General features: G+C 44.5%; 3 protein-coding genes across 5 annotated transcripts; 1 reads left to right on the forward strand and 2 right to left on the reverse strand.

Annotated features, from left to right (window-relative positions):
• Positions 1-47: 47 nt before the first annotated feature.
• On the reverse strand, positions 48-10,198 carry LOC118288528 (dual specificity mitogen-activated protein kinase kinase 6). The gene is made up of 12 exons (XM_035614744.2): positions 9,823-10,198; positions 6,028-6,097; positions 5,412-5,460; positions 5,191-5,304; positions 4,816-4,935; positions 4,579-4,695; positions 3,945-3,996; positions 3,700-3,827; positions 3,070-3,147; positions 2,682-2,821; positions 2,360-2,405; positions 48-2,108 (listed from the first exon to the last, which is right to left on the reverse strand). The coding sequence occupies exons 1-12, from the start codon at positions 9,839-9,841 to the stop codon at positions 2,031-2,033; spliced, it is 1,011 nt and encodes a 336-aa protein (XP_035470637.1). The 5' UTR covers positions 9,842-10,198; the 3' UTR covers positions 48-2,030.
• Positions 10,199-10,382: 184 nt separating this feature from the next.
• Positions 10,383-14,457, reverse strand: btbd17b (BTB (POZ) domain containing 17b). Its single transcript, XM_035614736.1, has 3 exons — positions 14,175-14,457; positions 12,415-12,700; positions 10,383-12,082 (listed from the first exon to the last, which is right to left on the reverse strand). The coding sequence occupies exons 1-3, from the start codon at positions 14,266-14,268 to the stop codon at positions 11,008-11,010; spliced, it is 1,455 nt and encodes a 484-aa protein (XP_035470629.1). The 5' UTR covers positions 14,269-14,457; the 3' UTR covers positions 10,383-11,007.
• A 2,647-nt stretch (positions 14,458-17,104) lies between these two features.
• On the forward strand, positions 17,105-23,102 carry LOC118288526 (G-protein coupled receptor family C group 5 member C-like). 3 transcript variants are annotated; one of them, XM_035614739.2, is made up of 4 exons: positions 17,105-17,231; positions 18,378-19,398; positions 20,326-20,429; positions 20,517-23,102. In XM_035614739.2, the coding sequence occupies exons 2-4, from the start codon at positions 18,426-18,428 to the stop codon at positions 20,613-20,615; spliced, it is 1,176 nt and encodes a 391-aa protein (XP_035470632.2). In that variant the 5' UTR covers positions 17,105-17,231; positions 18,378-18,425; the 3' UTR covers positions 20,616-23,102. The 3 variants fall into 3 exon arrangements, with proteins under 3 accessions (XP_035470632.2, XP_035470631.2, XP_035470634.2); XM_035614738.2 differs by lacking the exon at positions 17,105-17,231 and adding an exon at positions 17,244-17,543; XM_035614741.2 differs by lacking the exon at positions 17,105-17,231 and adding an exon at positions 17,244-17,375.
• The last annotated feature ends 340 nt before the right edge of the window (positions 23,103-23,442 follow it).

The following is a 23,442-nucleotide window of genomic DNA, read 5'->3' on the forward strand; positions in this document are numbered from 1 at the left end:
CGTTAACGTGAAGCAACCATGACATGAATGCTACAGAACAGACATACTGAACAATAAAGCCTTTATTTTTTTGTCTTTCCATAGTTCAAGTTTGTCAGTTCCACCCAACAAAAGGTGGCAAATAGAGTGAAGGAGGAAGAGGTAGAGCAAGTGTTCCATTCTCATTGTGATGAGCGTAAAAACTCACTTTTACACACCAAGGGAATGGCCATCCAAAGAAGGCCAACTAAAAATAAGAAGCGAAAAAAAAAACAGCAGCTTCTTTGTGGTGTTACTAGCTTTCCCTTATTATTCACAATCATAAATACTCCTAACTCACTGACTTTTGATAAAGGTCGCACTACAGTGTAAACCAGAGAGGCAATGAGTGCTAGTCACGTACAGAGGCACGGCAATCATCATCATCACCATCATCATCACCACCATCATCATCATCATCACAGTCGCTGAACACTTGGAGTGGGGGGATACTGCCACATGGCAAGGGATTCTTGTTACGAGTCCAAGGGGCTCTGCATAGCATGGAAGAGATAATGGCTGCCCGCTGTTGAATTTCAAAAAAGAGGCTCAGCGCGGTGCAGCGCTCACAGAGAGCGCGACCAGCTCGGGGGAGGGCTGGTCTCCTCGTGAAGGAGAGCACAGAAACCTGCGGAGCCTAACAGCAACATCAGTCCAAAATAGGTGTACGACAGTCAGCTGGCCCTGTGACTACAAGTGTGTGTGTCACGCTGCATTAAAACTAACTAATACCAACCAGTCTACCATTCATCTACACTGCCAGATTGAGACAGTGCCATGTTACATAAAATAAAGAAAGAGGGGAAAAAAGGAGATAGTATTTACATCTTTAACACATAAATTATTTCCCTACCATACTCTCTGTGTAAGGCATAGTAAGGTCTCTGGAAAGAAACAAAAACAACGACAAAAAAAGTAAGTGCCTCTTATGTAGAGACAATGCTGACTCCAGAATTGATAAAGGTAAAAGGCAAAGGGATTAATAAGTTTAAATGCTGCAGAAATAAAATTGAAAAAAAAAATCCGTCCGAGAAAAAAAGGAGAGAAACATAATTAATGCAGTCATTCAAGAGAATGATTTAGCAAAATGTCACACAGAAAGAAAGCTAAAGCTGTGAGCTCAATTAGGCAACCCCTGAATACTTCCAGGTAGTAACAATGGCAGCAGTGGAGCCCACTCTTTAATACCCAAGAGAGAGGAGTACTGAGGGGGTCAATACATGGAGGGTTACGCCTCAGATCACGGATGATATTGGATGACTTACATTCCCGCCTTGCACCGCCAAGCAATCTAGGAATGATTTGCAACTCCCTCTCACCCAGAATGTGACCTTTGACATTTCTTACGTTTTGCCGCAGCCACCGAATCTCCCGCGGCCCAGCCCCGTGGCAACCGGAGCCCATGCACTGACCAATCGCCTGAGGGCAGAACTGGGTCAAAAATGTTCACCTGACGCCATCTGACAAATAAGGCCTTAGAGTCGGGTAAAATTCACACATGTCAACGATATACAGTATCAAAACTCTGTATAATGAGAAAAAATACAAACGCATATGCAAATATAGCTTTCAATATGCAACGACATACACATTTAACTGTTGGTTTTGCAGTTGAAATTCAAATTATTTCATACAATATGTGTCACAAAGAAACAATGGCAAGAAGAGAAGGGCATTGGGGTAAAAGACAAAAGGGGTGGACAAGACAAAACCAACAAAACAAGGTTCAGTTCATATTTGTCATGTTTGATAACTGCGCACACAGGAAGCTTGGAGGAGTGAATTACACCTCTCCAGTTGACCGTACAAGTTCATGTTACCGCCGCTCTCCAGTGCTTCTGGGCTGCTGTCAGTCTTTGGGTCACCCGTCCCGTCCCCCCACCCCCCCCCTGTTGTGTGTAGGTACATGAGAGTCTGTCATTCCAGTGAGTTTTAAAATAAAGGCAGGCCATTGGTTCGTTTGTTGAGCGGTCCCGCCTACCCTGGTGGGGTTGAGCCCGCGGGGGAGCCCATCAGTCATCCAGGATGACCTTGACAAAACTGGCCACGTCGGTCTCTTTGGAGTCATGCAGGGTGAAAAATGGATGTTTCTGCATCAAAAAAGAAAGAAAGAAAGGAATTAGCAATGATTCAAATGACACCTGTGTGGTTATATACTTGTGAAATATACACACACACATCACAGTTGTGGTGGGTTAACTGAGCAAGCCTGGCCTCTTGTGGGCAAAAGCAAGAGCAGAACATTACAGCAGTGATGTTGTTGACAGTGGAAACATACTTGTCATCCTTGCTAATGTTGAGTTAAAAGAATTCAAATGTAAAAATGAACAAAAATACTGACCATTAATTCTGTATAAGCCGGTCTCTCATTTGGCTTCTTTCTTAAGCTGTAAAAAAAAAAAAAAAAGATTCGAGAAAAACAGCAAATATTAGTATCTTAATGTATCATAACCAGATATAAAACCATGTCTAAAAATAGACAAACACATGAACATCATCTGAAAGTGATGTTGGAGAGCTACAGGCGTGCTGTAGGGATGCCCAAACTGAGCAAACACTGACCCCTGCTGGACAAAAGTGCTGGTTCCCTTTTTTTTGGAACAGCAAGTTGAATGCAGGCAAACTGTCATCAAACATTGTCGTGGAGTGTGAGGCTTACTCACCACTGGGAGATGAAATCTACAAAGTCTGGGGAGAAACGGTCAGTGGGCAGCTGTGGAGACGGCTCATCTACAACCTGTTTGAGCTGCTGGAACGGGGTGCCCCATGAGTCGTAGGGGAATTTCAAAATGGCCAGCTCAATCTAGGAGACAGAGGGATTACAGAGAAAATGTGTTTTTTCCAAAGACTAAATCAACATTTACATTTTGAGGTTACAATATATATGAAATAAGCCTCAAATTAGCAACACTGTGAACTCAAATGAAATCATTTATCATCTAGCTCTGTTTTTACCCACATTTGTAGTCTTGCAGGTCGGCAGCAATAACACAAATTACACTAACCACACAAGTCAAATCTCAACAGTTTCCACAAACCCACTCTACTCACCATCGTGATACCGAGACTCCATATGTCCGATTTGACACTGTAGCCTTTCTGGTTGAGGTCTGGGTTGATCCGCTCGGGCTAAAATGGAAATTATAAACAATACATAAATACCAACAAAAACACATTTTATCAATAATGATAAACTATAATGATAGTGTACTTTTCAGACAATATTTCATTCTTTAAAACTGAATATTATTAAGGAAAGGAATGAGAAATAATAAACAGAGCGATAAAAGCAATGTAAATGTCTTGCTTGAAGTAAACTCTCAAGAATTTAAAATCCACATAAAGATGTGTACAGTGTGTGACTGGGTTAGATAAAACCTGTCAGCTATAATATGTTTTTAGAGGGGATTTAAAATAGCCGACATTCCAGACGAGAGGTTTGACAGCTAATGGGTTTGGACAGTGGAAGCCCGACGGTTAAGGAGCTCCTGGCCTTTGGATTTCTGGCTTTACTCCATCTGATGAGTGTTTTAAAAAAACCTCAGACACCGACGTTGGCCAGGCCTCTATGAGCGTTTCAATCCTTCAATACATTTCTAAAAAAAATACATTCCTTAAATCTCAGCTAGTCAGTACGAGGAATCTCTTCACAGATCTTCCCCCAGACCAGTCCCCACTTACCGCCATGTAGGGCTTACAGCCTGCATCCATTGTTTTGGCCACAGAGTCCACCAGGTGGCCACTGATCCCGAAGTCGCACATTTTCACTTGGCCCTGAGTGTTGATCAGAACATTGGAGGGCTTCACATCTGGAAAGAGACGTTGGGAGAAAGAGGAGAGAGAGAGAAGGTCAGGAAACTGACAGTGAGAAGCATCAATGGGAAAACTGTAAACAGTATACACTCATGATGATCTGATCTGCCTACCTCTGTGTATGACTGACAGTTTATTGTGCAGATGCTCTAATGCCTTGACAATCTGTGGAGTAAAACAAAAACATTTACGAAAAGACTTGATTCCTTAAAAAAAAAAACCAACCCTAGCTCCAACTGAAGCAGCAGATGATATCTAAGTGACACCATTGTGTGATTTACATGCACATTAATAAAACAATATTAGAAAAATAGTTGTAGTTCCCCTGGAGTTTCCATAGTGTTATACTATCTAAAAAGGGATGGAAGGAAAAATCTTAAATACCATGGGTCATGGACGTATTTATGATTTTAGAGAATTATAGAAGAAAATAAATACCTATCCCACTGTTTAATACAACAATTTGTGATTTTAAGGGGAGTTACATGATGTGACCGTTTTTTGGGGGATTATAGTTTATCCTTGAGCTCAGAACTTCATCCAGAGTGTCTCCAGCTATAGTGGCAACCTAACAAACACTGCGCTTTGCTGTTTTTTGCCAATAAACAATCACAGCCCATAAACTCAGGCAACCACAAATTGTTTTTCTCAGAAGGAACAAGATTCCAAAAAATGTTGAACTACACCTGTTAAAGTACAACACACTTAATATCTTAGTGGCACAGTATGGTATGGTACAGGACGTACTGCTACTGTGATCTTTCCCAAGATGTCCTCCGGGATGGTTTTGCCTTTCTCAATAACCTTCTTATAGAACTTATCCAGTGAAGTGTCCATCAGCTCCATACAGATCCAAACATCCCCCTGAAAAAAAGAAAAGAAAAGAAGATGGCCCAAAGACGAGATGAAGAAACAAGATGAGGACAGGTGGGTCACAGAAGTCACACGTGATTTATGATCATAAGATGTGAACATTGGATTCACCTCTCTGAAGAGGGCGCCATAGAAGGTCACGGTGAAGAAGCAATCCACTGTCCTCATGGAGATGTCAAGGTCCATCAGAAGCCTCTTCTGTTCTAAAGTGTTGACTGTGGCACGAATCCTCTGGGGACACAAACATCACATATTAAATCAAATGGTGTCCAGTGTCCCATAACCCCCCCCCCCCCCCCCCCCCCCCCACCGCAACACGTACAACCTTTTGATTTAACATCACGGATCCGACAGATCTGACCCAAATGTTTACAAGGTGAGCTCATATCCTGAGCACATCTATGAGTCATGGCTTCTATTTTAAAAGCGCGGTGCATGTACACAGATGCCAAACCAGGTAACCTGAGTAGCAGCCTCCCAGCCTACCTTGACAGCCATGATAACACCACTGGGCACATGTTTCATCTTGTCCACCACACCGTACGCTCCTCTCCCCAGCTCCGAAATCTGCTCCAAGTCATCTGCCTTCACCACGAAGTTCTGCACAAGGGAGAGAGAGAGACATTATATTAATTTATGTTATGTCTGTTATCGGCTAAGTGAAAAAGTAGACAGCGCATCTGAGAGAAAATAAAAGACAGCTTTACCTGATCTCCAATTGTGACGCAAGCTTTAGAGTCAAGATCTCGAGGGGCCCTGCAGGGAGACGGCAATGATTAAACTGCATGTGGCAATTGCAACAGTGTGTAATGGTATATTCATAGAAGAGGAAAACTTGATGGATTGATTCAACAGTGATTAAAATCAGCGGTAAAAGATATAATACCAAGTGATCCATGCAAGATCTCACTCTGTAGCTCGTAATTAACAACTGTCCTCCGTAGTGGAGTGCAGAGGCTGCGCTGCAATCCGAGAAAAAAAATCTAAAGTTGTTCCTTAAAAATACAGTGCAAGCCTCATCTAATTGTGACCCAATGTGTGTTTGAATGTTCAGCCATCTGCCTTAAAGAAAGTAAAATATAATGAGACATACCCCTATTGAATTTTTCAAAATCTTTAGGCAGCTAAAAATATGACATTTTTGTTTCTGAATTGAATTTAATTGTTCTTTAGGGGCCACCATATACACCGACGCCAAATGTATCTGCAATAAGCCAATACAAGCTTATATATTGATCAAGCCAGTGTTATCAGTCAGGGTCTAATTTCGTGCCCCTCTTGGCATGGCTGCGGTCACAACCCCGTTGTAAAAAGGAGGCTTACGCTGCTGCTGCTGGTTGGGGCGCCGCAAACACTTCCTTGGCCAGCTTCAGCCCAGGGTTCTTCTTCTTCCCTGAGAGACAAGAACACAAAAAAACCATAACCATCTCAGCTCCAGTCAATGAGCTTAGTAAAAATTTGCAGTGATTTGTAGGACTGAGGTACATGGACTTCGCATCTACGGACTCCAATGGGCCCATTTGCGAAACATTCACATGTCCACATTGGGCCGATTGATATACTTCATTCTATTCTGTTAGGAAGGAGTGTTTTCAAGGTTGCAATCAATTTCGAGTTTCCACTGACACAAACCATAGCGAATGATCTGTTATCTAACTGGAGATTATGTGTACTGAGCTGAGGCCCCTGCAAAAGAGAGAGAAGGTGGACTCGGTGACTAATCAACATTGGTATGATGACTCAAATGCAAGGGGGGTGGCTATTTCCTGTCATGCGTTACTGCACTGCTAAAAAAATCATCTATCAATTTTTTTTTCTTTTTTGTTTTCGTTCATTCTCTGTTACATTTTCAGCATATCAAGTGTACGTTTCTGTAAACTGTCGACAGCTCTGGGGCCTTTCTGTGTTAAATCAGTGACAGCAGTCCATTCATAAACACAGTTTACCAGCAGCCTTTGGGATTTCCCAAAAATGGCAGGGAGCCGCTGCCAGAATGACACAGCTACCGGGCTTACGAGCAACAACATGGGGGGAAAAAAACAGCTCAACTCTTCTTGACATGGACACTTGTTTTCAGCATGTTTGCCGGTGTTGCAAGGTCAACAGGAAAAACAGAAAAAAACTTTGCTTGACCTTTATCTCAGTGTGCCAGGATTTTCACCCACTGGGACATGATGAGAAACAGTATGGGCCAGGCTGGTTGTTTCCTGTTCTTGCTGCAGACAGGGTCAGACCAAGCAGTGTAATGACTCTACCCCATTTCAGAGAAACTGTAAAATGCAACAAGCAAGGCACCTTGAATGCAAAAGTTAGCAACAGTTGGCATGATTTTTAACTGTCACGATTTCTGTGGTGTTGTATTTACCAATGAGTGAGTCACACCACACCGGTCTGGAGGAAGTACAATTGGGCAAACCCCTCCTTTGCTGAATCAAGCTGTAAGGGAAGTAAAGTTTGACTAAGATTTTTTAGATTCTATGGCCGACCACTGAAACTTCAGGCAGATCCATTTTGTGCTGCAGCCCTAAAATAGGCCTACGGTGTCTGGACAGACTATGATAGTTCCACGTGGTAGGGGGAGATTGAAGTGTGATTTACTCACACACGCTGAGACAAAAATAGATTTTGCATTTCCTCTGCGTACGGTTAAAGTATGAGCATGCAGAGCCTTCCCGTGACCCGGAAAAATTGTACAGCGTTTCTGACATGACAAACACAAGGTGTGTTGTTCAAGCTGTTCGACATACGTAATAGTCCTTTTCCGCTGCAGAAACAACGCAGACTTGTATTAAATTTAAAGTCTGAGTTGCTACTAGAAGTGTTTGCTGTAGTATTAATGGACTTGTAATTTTATTTTGCCCCTCTCAGGAAGCAGTCCTGTTTGGGGAGCCAGTGTGTGGTGTGTGTGCAGTGACCCTGTAGCAAGGGCTGCGGGGTGGGATGTGACTCATGGCCAGTCAGACTGGACACATCCGCTGAAAACACAACAACTGTCAGGACCCTTTGGGAAATATGATGTCACTTCACTTGGCCCGCTTGGAGCTCGCTATCCCTGCCCGGGCCAACCGGGGGGCCGGCTTCACTGCAGCTCTCTGCTGCATGATCTGCTGCATGATCCGCCTGGTCCTCAAAAATAAGCCTAATATCACACACAGTAGTACCACGACATCAGCCACAGTAAATGCATATTGAGGCTGCACGGGACAAATACATGTTTGTACACTCAGACAGGATCTGCGTAGATCCAAATATGGCACAAGCTGCATTCTGCAATTCTGTCACACATCGTTATCCTGCACACATTTCTCCTCACATTGGAAGAGGCTTATTGACCTAAAGGCATTTATCTTTTTTTTTATAGAAATGATCATGGTGTCTTAATCAGATTAATATTTTTGCTGTCGTGTTAGCAGTGAATTGGTGCACTTTTTCAGGAAATACAGTAGTTCTTCGAAAACCAAAAAGATGATTCCGTGGAAAGTACCCACGGTGCAGTAATGGGAACAGGAACTCGTGGATTGTGCATCGGATCAAAAGTGTCAATAGCTGTGTGGCAAGTCACCAGCATCAGGAAGCTCCCGCCTCAAGAGCGGGTCCATATACAGACGGGGACGATGACTCATGCACAGATAATCTTCCACGCCACCCTATCAGTGCTGTTTAGGGGGAGAACCCAATCTCCCAACCGTGCCTCAGCGGTACAATGAACAGCACTTGCAGCGTGCTTAGGCCCACTCCACCCTTCAACAGAGGAGGCACAACTGCAGAACAAACAAACAAAAAAAGCACTTCCACAGAGACACCTCGGGGCTCTTCCACAATGTATTGATAATAATATCAGCAGCACATAAAAACCTGTGTAGCAGCTATGGAGTGTCTCTGCGTGCAGCCAGTGAACTGTCAACAAAGAGAGAGGCAGCACTAGGTACTGGGAGCTGCAAGTCAAAACATGCCATGGTAGGCCAAAGGCTGCGGACCGCCTGAGCCAGCAGCCAGCAGCCAGCCAATCAGCACAGCCCTCTCCAAACCGTGTGTACCCCCGACCATGGTAACGCTAGTATGATTGTGTAACAGCACAAGCGGTGGACTTGAAATGTAAATTGACATCATCGCCGCCGCCACCACCACCATGGTGTGTGTGTGTGTGTGTGTGTGTGCGCGCGAGTGCGCGTGCGTGTGTGACGCAGAGGAAGAACCTTGATTTTTCCAAGGTGTGTATTTTAATCAGCACAGTACAGTAATTACACGCACACACGCGCACGCACGCGCACGCACGCACGCGCTGACTGACTGAATGACAGGCGGAAGCCAAGTGCGAGTGACTGTTAGCGCCCTGGCTCCTTGGCATCGCCGCCTGTTTAAAAATAGATGACGGGATTTCCAACCACCTTTATGTTTAAAAATAAAAATAAAAAACACAACAACGAAAAAACAACGTCAACAACACGTGTATTAGTGCAAATATGCATGCATGCACGCACACACACACACACACGCATATGGATATATGAATATGCATTTGCCAATAAAACTGGCCGAACCCTAAAAAAGGACCCCGACGCAATCGATGAGTCATGAAGCCGAAAAAAAAACAAAAAAAACCAATACAAACACCTGTGGTCCACGGCGAGAGGGACACGGTGGTCTCCCCGCGCGGTCCTGTCCCAGCTCAGGGGGGAGAGAGCGGGTCGATGATCACATCTTCAGCCGAACTCCCTTTATTACCCACACACACACACACACACACACACACACACAGAGAAAGAACCTAGGTTCGCCAACCCAGCGCTCGAACGAGCCAATGCGAGTGTAGCCTTTAGCTCCAGAACCCCCGTGTCGTCGGCCAGGGTCGCGAACACCTCCGGTCGCCGGGGCTCCGGGGATAGTTCGCCTGGTGGTTCGAGAGCGGGGAGCTGGCTGGGTTTCTGCTTCCCACCTCTCACACACGCAGCCCTCCACCTGGCAAGGTTACATTTTTTCCAGACACGAGCTAGCTTAAACTACTTCCACGCAAACTACGCCTCGGCGTTTAAAGCGCAATGGCCCCGGCTGTTTGAAAAAAAAGGGGAAAAAAAAGAAAAAGCGCGGCGGTAGAAGAGATAAATTAACAACACTCACCTCCTTTGGACAGAGACATTTCCCCTTTGCTTTGATGAGGGGGAAGGGAAGCACAAAGACTTTTGCCTTTTTTTTTTCTTTCTGCTCCCTCCCTGCATCTACCCTTACACCCGCTCAGGATCCGCTGGCTCGTCGTGCAGAAACCAGCAGCGACTGAAAAAAAAAAAAAAAAAAAACCCGAGATGTTTCGGTTTCGTGCAAAAACTCGGCGTTGCGACCTCCGGCCCGCGCGTCCGAAGATCGATCCGCACGCGAATGCACCGAGTTTTGAATCGAGTCGGCGCCGGTCGAACAGTCCGGGTTAAGTTTGCTAACAAAACCTGGTACTTTGAGGGTGGCCAAAGTCTGACAGCTGAAGGTTCCAACGGCGTGATGACGTGTTTCCTGTCCCGGCGCTAAGCATCGCGGGAAGTGTAGTTCGCATTGTGTGAGCGCCTTTTTTTCCCTTCTCTTTCTTCTCTCTGAACAAAGCCAAGATCATTTTCAGCATCGAATTCATCAAACACATCAAATGAAAGAACGTTCCAACATTTAATTTTTGCACCAATTACACCAAACCATTTATCAATATTGATTTTTATTGAATGTTAGTTTCAGGATGAAAATGCATGCTTGGGTAGTTGCTTTTAAAAGCTATAGGATAAAATGCCTGTGTAACAGTAAAAAAACAACAACAACATTAGCGCCACTGTTTTGCAAGTAAACTACATTACACAAAATAACACCGGTAGTAGGATTGCACTTAATAAATTAACTTACACATTTTGGTTTGTATATATAAATATATGTCACAGGATACAAGAGCAATGAACTAAAAATCTAAAGCCTACTGCAGAATCGTAAAATACATACAAATTAATTGCAATAACAGTTTATTTTAAAGCAAAGCGTCTATAGCACTTATGCAAACAACATTATCCATCACACAGATTTAATACATTTAAGGAACAAACAGTCAGACTATAAAATATTTGAACAAATACAGTACTGAGAAAAGTTATGAGTATGCACCAAATACTGAAGAAACGGATGTTGTAATCACTGCTGAGCTGTAAGATTGTGAATCCTTGATTGTACCATACAACTTCTTGCTAAATAGTTGGAAGTCGACACAACTAAATAACAGTGCATGTGATTGTGTGGGTGGAGGGGGGAACCAGAGATGGCCACACCAAATCCCTGCCTTTATTTCTTAGCGACAAGGAGGGTATGGTAGAGAGGTTTTATTATAATGTGCAGATAGAGGGAGCTGTCAATTAGGTATTCTGATGCACGGCGCTGCAGGTCAGCCTCGGCCAGGAAATCTCCAGCCTCCTCCGTGCTTTGGTGGAAGTTGTAGACGTGGCGGACCACCACTTTTCCCTGCTGCCTTGCCATCACGATCACCGTCTTCTGGAAACTCACACCGGCAAAGTCTGAACTAGAAGTGGCTGGCGTCACGATAATGCGAGGTCGACCTCCCTCTGTGCGGGTGGGCTGCATAGCGCCCAGCTCAGTGTAAGTTGACCTGGCACTGAGTGGGAGCCAGCGAGGGGAGAAGAGGGCGTTCCATGTCACCCTCTTACTGGAGTCATGGCCGCTGGGCCCAAGCTGAGTCTGGAAGCTGAAACTGCGGTCATCACGGGTGGGATTATTGATGACCCAAGAGGAACCCCAGGAGGAGGACAGGTAGTTACGGGGAGTGAAAATACTGCAGTTGACTTCAAAGTACTTGGCCAGGTGGATAGGTGAGGCGGAGTGAAATTGGAATGCAAGGTAGAGGAGATCGCGGACGGACTCGTAATACTTGAGCATAAGGGGCGATTGCTTCTGAAGGCGGAAGAGGTGCTGAGGTGGGATCATGCCATATCGAACAGTCCTTAGGGCACTCTGCACCGTTGAACTGACAGGCTGGTTCTGGCTTATCCAGGCCTCCAGGGCCTCGTAGAGCTCCAGCTCACTCTGCAGAATGAGGTCAGAGCGCTGGAGCAAAGAGAGGAGCAGGTCTTCACTGATGGAGCCCCATTCTCCGCTCTGCAGCACAGACGATAGGTTCCAGGACAGGTACTGCAGGCAGCTGTCCCGCAGAGCCACATCCCCAATTTGCAGCGCATAGTTGTACCAACCAACCACATGACCCATGGGGGAATCACTGGACAGATGCTGGGTCATATATTGGGTCAGACCCTGCTGCAAACCCCAGACATGATACTTGCTGGCCAGCTTATGCAGAGAAATGGCCTGATCTAGCCGCACTGAGATGTCACCACAGTACAGATACCTGCAAGAGAAGAAAAATCTGTAACACTCATCTTAAAAAAAGAAAACTGAAAAGCTGTTCTGTTCTCTCCTCCTATCTGAGTCACTGAGAAAACCCACACTGTCCGATGTTAGAGCGAGCCTCAAACAGTGGGCCTAATTATAGAATATTTCACAAGATGGAGCATCTCACTTCTCCAAATAGAATAGAAGAGACGCGTAATGTTGGGCAAAGACCCATAAATTTGTACCTGTGGGAAATCCAAAGACATCACCAAGCAGTTTCTTGAATGGTTTGGTTTAATTAAACCCCATTAACTCGAACGAAATATCTACACCGTGAGTCACCCTCACCTGACAAACTTGTCAAAGACGGCGGCGCAGTCGGGCGTCTCCCTCAAAACCAGGGCACTGTTGTTGCGGCTGAGCAGCAGTTCCTCAAACACGTCACTCTGCAGGGTGAGAAGCAGGCTGTGCGCCTGGATCACCTTCACCTCGTCCGTGTTGATGGTCTTCACCTGCAGGGTGACATCGCTGCTGTTCCCCATGGCCAGCAGCATCTCCATGCGCTGCACCAAACCCATGGAGTGGTTCAGCACCGTGGCCCCATTGTCCAGTGGCACCTCCTGCTTCAGAGCAGCTGTGGAAAGAGCGAGATTGTGGACAATAGGAACACGTGACAGGGACATAATCATCAAAGGAAATTTCGCTTGTTTTTCTGCAATTGAAATGTGAGCTACAGTTACAGTGTTTTGAAATACTTCAAGTTGTTTTCATTTACCTCGGAATTCAAACTGTACCTCACATTCTTCATATTGCCCTATTCTGCATCAAACAGATTTCGCCCTCTGAGAATTCACAGCAGAATTTGCGTTCAGTTGCTCCATCAACTCAGATTTGACGCATCAAGAACTGGAAAAGCAATCCCCAACCCTTCGACTGAGCCACAACTGATAATACTGTGTGTGTGCGTGTGTGTCACGGAAAAAGCTGACTTGCACAGGCTTCGATTCTTCGGGTTTCAATTAATAGAGAATGGGGGCAAAAATCCAGGTGGCTGAGTCAGAAAACCTCAGATATCAGGTGCCCAGAAAAGGGATCCAGAGTTTGCAGCGCCATTGCAGGATGGCTGCTTCTCTGTGTCCTCTTGAGCATAAGTACAAGTGGCACTTACTGTAGAATCAAACATGAAAGACTCAGCATGACAAGCTGCTGTTTCCATTCTGCGCTGCCACAGCCAACGGCAGCTTCGCCGGCCTGTTATTGGGGGTTTAATGAGACACAGGGGGAGCGCATTTGGCTCCCTGGGATGCCTCACAGTCTTCATTTCTCCACCACAATCAAGTGCCCCCACTTCAAAGTCACCTTTTTTCCAATTAGCCAGCCAGCACCCTGAGTCAGCTGGGCAGATCGAGTGTGTGGAGGTGCGTATGAACAAATCATTCTAGCTCAGTAAATCCCGAACTGAAATTCTTATGGGAACAAAACCTGCTGTTACAGATTTTTTTTTACTTTTGCAGATTCTGTAAAAGAAGAAGATCTGACAGATTCAATTCAAAGACCAAAACAACAAATGAAGAATTATTCAGTGTTTCTTCCGCTCAAGCTGAGAAGAGCAGACAACATTAAATAAAACATTTCATACTCAGTAGGATTTGATGAGTCTGTGCTCGCAAGGAAATTCAAATGAAATCTAATCTGACGGCAAAGGAATGTGGCCTTCAATAGCTTTGGTCCAAATCACCCAAAATCAGATCTTCTTATGAGTAGGAAAAGCTTTTCCCTCAGTGTTTTTGTGCACTGTATTATTGAGCCAGCACAAAGCCAGGCAGCAAATGCACTTGCCTGTCTTTCTCTGCGCCCAGCAGACAGATAGATGAGGACAGGATGAGTAGAACAGACAGATACCCATCCCCTACCCCGAGGCTGAGTGAGAGCCACACATTCATGCTGTGCCCTACTACCCACTGACAGCATGGGGGAAGCTGGACTGAAATAGAACAATACAGCTTCTACTCACAATGTAGGATATTAACAAAAAGCTACAAAAAAAGAGGGATGACTCTTTAAAAAGCTAAAAATGTTAAACTAGTCATGCAAATTTCCTGTCTTACCTCCTCTAACTGAGACAGAGTGGAAGTGGATGAAGATGAACAGGGTGCCCACATAGACCCAGGCAGGGATCCCTTGTTCACGTGAGCGTACCATATCTCCTCAGATATCCCCTGCCTCGCTTCCCTTTCACTGTGCCACTCTTTCCTGACCCTTCCTCTTGCTGCTGTGCCTTTGTCGCGTGCGAGCAGAAAGGTGTGTGTGTGTTGCCCCTCCTGTGCCGCCCGGCTCCCTGTCCCACACTCTTTATGTAGGACGCTGGCCTTTCCCTGGCGCATCTCGCAACCCCACAGACTACATTGATTGGTGGAATCTGGCAGGGGCGTTGCTATAGCGACAGCTTTGATTTAGAATTTCTCCCTTTTGGATGTTACATGGTATTGATCCTGGTTTGTTTTTTTTAAATTCTATTTTGTGTTAGTTTAAAAGTCAGGGGGTTAGACACTATTAACAATCAATACTAATGCAGTTTTGTGTTGTGAGGGATTTCAGAGAGCAACAATTCTCTGGACGGCAAAGTTTTGTTTATGAAATCTACGCCAAGCACAATCGGTGGCATTTAATTAGTCTATTAATTAAGGATTAATTAGAGAAGGTTGCCACTGAGACTATCTGCCAAAAGTAATTGAGGCTCTAATATGTATGACCAACTGCAATCAATCAAATTTCATAATCCATTCATAGGGCAGTTTTTCAGCTGACGGCATGTTAATCACAAATTGAAGCCAAGCTCTGATTATCAAATTCAACTGGCAATCAGGATTTTGTAGAGTTTACTCAAGTCGAAATACATATTTTTAGTTAGCCATTTGAAAAGAAAATTCTTAGTACATCATTGTGTTCATGAAAAACTATATTTTAGGTGCTATATATGAGCAGTTGCTTCATCCCAAACCCTACAGGGTGCACAAGGTTGTGTGCTATAGACAAATTCCAGCCGGCTATGGAGCTAACGTTGCTGCTGGCAGGGAACATACCAACCTCAGAGCTATGATAGTCAATATGAAACGCTGTAATGACTCAACGTGACATGAGAAACGGCTCATGCATCCTAGAATAACATGCACCAACAGGGATACAACAGGGGTGAAATGGCAGACAGAGATGGGTCAGTCAATATCGAGATTCCCGTTAAAAAATTCTGGAAATCATAATATGGATCTGATGTTTAAAAAAAAATCAAAAAAAAAAATCAATGCATCTGACCAACCATTAGTCCAGTTGCAAAGTTGAACTTACACGCTGCATTGTGATGAAGGATGTTTAAAAGAGCTCCAATTCTGCTTCTATGTGTGCTCACTGTGGGACGGACATGAGAAAGGCATCATTTCAGAGGGAATGGGTTTGTGGTGAAGCACTGAAGGCTGCCAGGCAGCAGTAACGATGCAGTAGGAGAGAGGTCTTGCAAGATCCCCAACCTGAGACTGCTATGAATAACCTGACAGGTTCGCAGAGGAGAGCGGTGCTGAGGTTCCCTAATGAAGCTGCAACATCCTCGACTTGACAACACGTCGGCATCGCCTGTCTTCTGAAAAAAAACACAAAAATGCGCAAATATGAATGCAGTTAAATGCAAATAATTGATTCGAGAAAATGGTGTTCAGCTACAAAATTGAATATTGCATGAGAATAAACCCAAAGCCCTTTTTGTGTCTGAAAAGGGTATGTCCTTCATTTAGGTCACATTGCTTTCTCCTTTGAGATTAGCTGCTATTAAGAATCCCCTAAAAGGACCACAGTGCAAAGGAATGGATTGACTAGTCTCTGGGTTTTGCGAGAGCACCCCTCCGGACAAGATCCATCGAGGGGATCGATGCACCACATGGGGCTCCATCACACAGTATAAACAGTATGTTTAGTGCACGGCTGCATGCCAGAATATACTTCAACAAGGTGTCCTGGATGACCTTACTCCTGTGCTGAACCCAGGGGGAATGCACCAGATGATCAGGTCTCCAAAACACGACATATATGCTGAATGCATGTAAATTTGTAAACAGTTTAAAGTGTTAAATAAATGAAAGATAATCAGAAGAGTGTAGAACACCACGGAATATGCAGAGATGGTGCATTTTGATGTTATGTTTCACAGTTATGCCTCCGCATAAAACATCCCATCTAGCAAATGCATCACTTTTACTCACTTTTTTCATGGCAAAGTATTTTTCCTCATTAAAAGAACACAACCTTTGACTTCCAACGCCAACAATGGCATTGTACCCGAGTATTTCGGCAGATTTCAAATGTGTAAACATTTTTACATTCATTACTTTCCTCTAAAAGCTTAAAGAAATCAATGGCATCAGTCAATGCTCTCATTATTCAAAAGGTTGTTAAGTGGCTTGGCCAAACAACAGATCAATGGCAAGATCTATTTTGTTGTGTAATCTGATTTGATTGTGTGTCAATCCCCCCCCCCACAGAGGAGTCCTCCAATAGCAATACTTCCCACCAGGGGGCTCCGCAAACTGGATGGAACCGTCTCCCCCTCTGACGATGGTGGCCCCTTTAGGAGAGAAAATGTATGAATATGTCACTCATTATTGTTATGCATTTGTAAGGTGTTCATTTCATTATTAAAATGTGCTCTTGGTGGCATATATATATAGTTGTGTTGAATTACTCCTGAATTCAGGGCATTTTCCTGAATAAAACTAAGAGTAAGGCGCCTCAGAAAGTATAATTGCTGTGCGTGAAAGGAGCTGATCATTTCACAAGAGATGACCCATTAAGACTCATCATCATCATCATCATCATCACAAAAGTGATCGCATCATTCGACGGCGTTAATCGCCAATCATCAATGCGTCAGGGCACGACTCCCAGCCTCGCGTCCAAGTGGACGTGTCAGCGGAGAGGTGAGAGGCGCCTTTGTTTGGATGTAAACCGCCTGAAACAAATAAGTAGGCTGGCTGCTAATCTCACACAATATGCAAAGCTGCAAACGCCGGAGCGGCCGGACGAGGGGGGACGGGCTGGGGCTGACTTGAGAGAGAGAGAGAGAGAGAGAGAGAGAGAGACTATTCCCCTGGTAGAAGGACCAAATATCACGTCTATTGGTGAGTGGATGACATTATGGTCCGGTAACAGCCCGAGGAGGAGCGCGCGGGCGGACGGGGCAGTGCGCGTGATCGCAACCAGGGGGCGGGAAAACAAACAACAACAACAACAACAACAACAACAACAAAACGCGGATCAATTAAGTGAGAAAGAAACATTTTGTTGGAACAATTTATCAGGAGCTTGAAAATACTCGAGGGGGGAAATTCAGTCGCGAGAAGGGCCAGTTTGATTTCGGGGCGGGGGGGGGGGGGGGTATCCTCCCCACCTGAGTCACCTGTCGGAGCTGCTCCCGCGAGTCAAGAGCCCAGGTGAGAATCCTCTGGTGGAGAATCACCATGTAGACTCAAACTCTTACTACAGTCACTATAATGTCGATACATTCATGGGGTTTGTTTGCCGTTTCGGTTTGAGTGCTGTGCCTCTAGGTTTCCTGGGCCGTAAAGAAAACGCCCCGTCTTCAGCCCTGTAACATAATCAAATGTCCATAGGTCGTAAATTGTTTATTCAGTCAAAGCAGGAGGAGGATTTATAATCTTGCACTGTGACTTATTTTCAGTTTAGCACCAAACTTCAAGGTCATCATTTAAGGCCCTGATGATAAAGTCAGATTTGTGGACGTTACAAGAGGAAACTGTTAGTGAAGGTAGAAGTAGAACACGTAAAAATCTTTAACCTTGAATTAAACCATGTTTTTTCCCATTCACTGACAGGCCACATCTGCCGGAACAGGAAGGGGGAATACTCATTATGTCTCATGGTTAAATGTTCGAATGGAGCCTCTGTGAATTAAATGGTGCAGCAAAGCTACAAGCTGTATCTGATCTGTGGTTCACACTCGCCACAGCACGATGATGATGATGATGATGATTAAAGGCAGGGGAGACAAAGGGTTTGATTATTGGATTCCTCTGTCACTTGGATGAATCTCGGCCCTCAGTTGGTCCATTCAGTCTGCCGATCCCTACTGTTTACCTTTACTGTGCAATGACACAGTCGTCATAACCTGCCTCCGACATCTCTTATTGTCAGATGCATGCGAAGTCTGTTGTCGCCTATTTTAATAATCAGGGATGCAAATGATATAGAACTTATTAAAGTATTTGAATTCATGTCAATAACCAAGGTGTTTTTTTTTGTGGCAGTTTTTTTGAAAAAGAAAAGAAAAGAAAAAGGAGATCTGCAGTGAAGCCATGGACCCGACCGGTGCTCCAAAGGGATGTGGCTCCAGCATCAGCTCCATATATTACAACCTGTGTGACCTGACCACAGTGTGGGGGGTCGTTGTGGAGGCCGTTGCTGCCGCTGGTGGGGTGTCTTCCTTTGTCCTGCTCATCACCCTCATTGCCTTCTTACCGTTTGTGACGGACAAGAAGAGAAAGGGCACGGTGGCCCTGCAGGCTGGCATTCTGGTCTTCACCCTGGGACTCTTTGGACTCACTTTTGCCTTCATCGTGGGCCGGTACTCCACCAGCTGTGATGCACGCAGGTTCCTGTTCGGAGTGCTGTTCTCGGGCTGTCTAGCCTGCCTGGCGATGCATGGGCTGTGGCTTGCCCTGCTGGAGCGGAGAGGCCGGGGACCCAGGAGTTGGATGCTATGCCTGGGAGCCCTGGGTCTGTGGCTGGTCGAGGTGATCATCAACACAGAGTGGCTCATCATCACCGTGGTCAGGAGGCCACCGGGAGGTGTCACTGTCCCCGACCTGTCCTGCAGCATCGCTAACCAGGACTTCGTGATGGCACTCATCTATGTAATGGTTCTCCTGCTTGCTGTTGTGCTGATGGCTATACCCTCACTGACACACAAGCAGTGGCGCAAGGATGGTGCTTTCATCCTGATCACGGGGCTACTCACCGTGGCCATCTGGGTCACCTGGGTTGTTATGTACATCCATGGGAACGGAGTGGTCGGAAATCCCAGCTGGGATGATCCTACTCTGGCCGTAGCTGTGGCGTTAAACGCCTGGGTGTTCCTCATCCTCTACGCCATCCCAGAAGTCTGCTTACTGACCCAGGAAGACCCGGACAAGGAGCAGCCCCATGACGGGGAACACGTCTATCCTACCAGGAGCCTGGTTTGTGACAGCATCCTCAAGAAGCCGGAGAGCCCTCTCCAGAATGTGCACCTGGAGAATAAGGCTTTCTCTATGGACGAGCCTCCGGCAGGTACAGCATGACACGTTGTAGTCTATGGTTAATCTGACAGAAATAAATTATCACTCACACATATAAACAACTGGGAGGCTGATGACAATAACACACTGTAATTGCAGATATTTTTGGGGGTCAAAAATATGTTGAATTCTGACTTTTAGTCTTTGTTCGTCTCTTGTAGATTTAAATGTGATGGGTTGAGGGGCATAGATAAAAGATTTAAAACAGTATTACATGTTTCTTGTTTATTGAAATTATGTCAACAGCATGAAAAACAACACATCCATCCAAAACACAAATAAGTACAGACTAGGTTTGGATCTACTTTGCACATTTGGACTCAGTTTTCTTCCTGTGCCATTTATGCACAAGGCTTCTTTTTTATTTTTATAAAGTCCGATCTACTTCCTAAGGTTGTGTCCTCGGCCGACATTATGAGGCAGTAACTTTACCTGCTCACTTGGAGACAGAAATCACTATTTCACAGTTTCACTATAATGCAAAGTGTTTAAATAATTGTATTAATTTACTTGTAAACAGCATTGGCTTGGAAGTTTTAGATCGTGACATTATCATTGATGTACCCTGTTTAGGAGGACGAGAAGTACAGTGTTTGGATGACAGGTTGAAAAAAGAAATTAAGAAAATGCAGAGTCTGACAGTATGACACTATATTTAAATAGACATATTATACTGCAGCCTTCTATTAAAGAATCAAAAATATCCAGGTTGTGCAAAATGTTCCTTACATATGTAGAAAATACTGATTCACATTAACTGGTCAATATTGCGTAGATGTGTGTTGCCAGTGTGTTGTTCAAGTGTCCTTTTTTAAAAAGTGGCAGATGTGTCATTTGCATTCTTTTTTGAATGTATCATATATTGGACTGAAAAAAAAAAGACTATTTCTTCAGTCCTCTCCCACCTTTTCTTCACCAGTGCCCATGAAGCCAGTGTCTCCGTATGGGGCTTACAACGGTCATGTACGAAGTCGTGTGTACCAGCCCACTGAATTAGCCCTGATTGCCAAGGGGCTGTCGAAGGTGAGTGTGTTCGCAATACCCGCCGCCGCCGCAACATCCCCCTCGTCATCACATCTGGAATAATCCCCTCTCTGCGTGTTTCTGTAGATGGACCAAGATGCGATGTACTTGCGAGCCACCCAATCCTCTCTGCATCCAGGAAGCAGCGGCTCCCTGCCTCGTTCAGCCACGTCCTTACCCTCCTGAGAACTGTCACACACAGGGAGAATGTCGAGAGAACACTGCACTTTGAAATAAATCTTCATCAGAGTTCCTAGTAGCAAATATATAACGCTTCCCCCTTTCTCTTCCTTCAGGAAGATACGTTAAATGATCACATCCCGTGTTGAATCCCCCAGCAATATGAGTTCATTTCACACACTTCCTAATTGTCTTACACTATTTTTGTTCCCTTTTTTTGCGCCGATTGTCTGTTCTGTGTGTACGGAGGGCGAGCGTCAAAAAACTAAACACTACGACAACTGGAGGATTTCCACATGGAAAGGTCCTCAGCTCAGCTCCTCTATTTCATTTCCATTCTCACTTGTCTATGGAAACTAGAGCTTGAAACCCTGATGTCAACTGTTAACCTGCTTTTCTCACTTGTCGCTCCACTCACTGGACCCATGAGAACCATCAACCAAGAGAAAGAGTGGAATGCACTGTATGTGCCTCTGTGGGAAAGCAATTACTCTGCCTTCTATAAGGAAACTCAACTGACCGACTGTACTGTATGTTGGTGGTAGAGAAACAATAGACGAGGATCAAGTACGAGGATTCAAACGCAAAGTGGCTATAGCCTTAGTTGTGTGCAGTATCGAGTGAATGTCTGTAAATTGTGACTACATTAACCAGTATGATTTTCTTTTTTAGTGCCGTCATTCTTTGCTGACTGTCTGTAACATACATACCAGGTTCACAGGTTACATAATACAGTTGTGATTCAGACTTTCCTCTGAAACCCATTTGATTTTGTAGTGTTCTGGATTCATGAATTTCATGAAAAATATGTCATTTCTAACTTATTTAGCACGTCAAGCTTAATGAAATCCTGTGAGAGGCTGTTGGGTCATTTGATTTTGTAACAGGCAAGCTACTCACGAGAAGGCAGCCAGAAAGGTGTAACAGGTGCCGAAAGAGGAAGTGTCGCAAGGCCATCTATACCGCCTGGAACAAGGATTTACATATTTTGGCTTGATAAGCTTTATGGGGGGACAGACACACACACACACACACACATACTAATGGAGCCTCAGAGTGAGCCGTGGCTGCCTAGCAGCAGGCTGACTAAGCTCTCACCCACTGACTCCCTCCATCCTGTACCGTCAGCGGCCACGAGTCATTTCTCGCGAACTGCAAATCAGACAGACCAGAAAACGTACAACTGTGCACTTTGACCCCCAACAGATATGAAAAAAAAAAATGATGCATAGAGTTGCAAAACCAACCTGCAGATAAGCAGTGCAGCTTGTCAACTGGGAAAAAGTGTATCCAAATGTAAAAAAAAGCAAGAGCAAAGAGGTTCGAGTTTCGTACAACAACAAACTCTTCACTCAGTAGTTACAGTCTAACGTTGCAGAAAATGGAGCCCACAGTATAAATATATAAAAACATTGCCAATGTCTTGTCTTGCAAGGATGTGATTACATAAGAGAATGGGTCATCTTGGTGTTGCACAATATCTTTATTGTATAGTTATTGTTAATTATTTCAATCCTTTTTTATAAACACCTTAAAAAAAAATCAAGACCTGGATGCAACCCAAAGCAGCAGGGCTCCTTGATGCACATGCGTAGTCAGCATATAGAAATATGAAATAAGATATGAAAAGGGCTTTGACATTAAAACAACAGGGATAAGATTTATCATGACGGCCGGTGTGTGTGCGTGCGCGTGTGTGTGAGAGAGAAATAGTGGGGACACAAAGTGTCAGTGATATTGAGCTGGGGACAAACATTTTGAATTTAAAACTGTTGTTTTATGTTCAAAATGTCCCATAAAAAATAACATGAAAAGTCCAATATATGTCTCTGAGTTCTACACAATGTCAATACTGGACGAAGAATGAGCAAACGGTTATAGTTTTTTTCTCTTTTCCGAATCTACTGTATATTGTGGGAGTTCCGCCAGGGTGTGAATCAAAAATGATTTATTTAAATAGGCTTGTCCTTGAACACAGGCGAATCACACAGGTACTCAAATTAATTTCACTTCACGCTGATGCCAAGATATTATCGCTTCACTGAATTTTCCAAAATCACATCAAGTAGTGTGTGGATAGACGGCAGCTTCAGTCAAATTGTGCTAAATGATAATCGATGGACTTCAAAAGGTCCAAAAACAGTAGGCCAACCAAGATTTACTAAACAACAGTTCAGATGATGCTCACTGTCTCTTTAGATTATTCAGTGTCCATCTATTGATGCTCATCTGTTTTGGTTGTGTTGTCTGGCTGGCAGCATCACCCCTGACAGCTGTCTCATGCACATGGACACGGGTGGTTTCATGACCAGTGGCTGTTGGGCTCGTCTCAGGGGAGCAGGCACTACCAATCACAAGCAGCTGTCCCCACTTTATGCATTTCCTTGTCACTGTGACAACCCTCGGCGGACAAACACAAGACAAAAAACAAAAAAAACAACTTGCCGGTCGACCTGAACAAACAGAAATGACTGAACTCGAAGGCAACACAACAGGTATTTAGTATTACTAGGTTACACCATCTGGTGTTAATCTTTTGGATCACTATTGCAAAAAATAAATATTAAAGGGGCCATGTTTGCTTTTTGATCTGGGATGGAAGATCAATTGTCAAACGCAACATCTGAATTAGTGCAGTTTGTCCCAGAGGCCAATATCTGAACAATGGCCTTGTTCATGAGAGTAAACCTTTCGAGGATTACAAATGTAAATAGCTGTGCCAGGCTCTAATAAGTGTTCCACATTTTTTTAAAAAGCGGAGGTGGTTTATTTATACCAGGATTCTGGCTCTCACCAAGGTACGAAGGACTGGTAATACCCTGTGTATCACCAG

Source organism: Scophthalmus maximus, chromosome 17, assembly GCF_022379125.1.
Source record: "Scophthalmus maximus strain ysfricsl-2021 chromosome 17, ASM2237912v1, whole genome shotgun sequence".
Lineage (NCBI taxonomy): Eukaryota > Metazoa > Chordata > Actinopteri > Pleuronectiformes > Scophthalmidae > Scophthalmus > Scophthalmus maximus.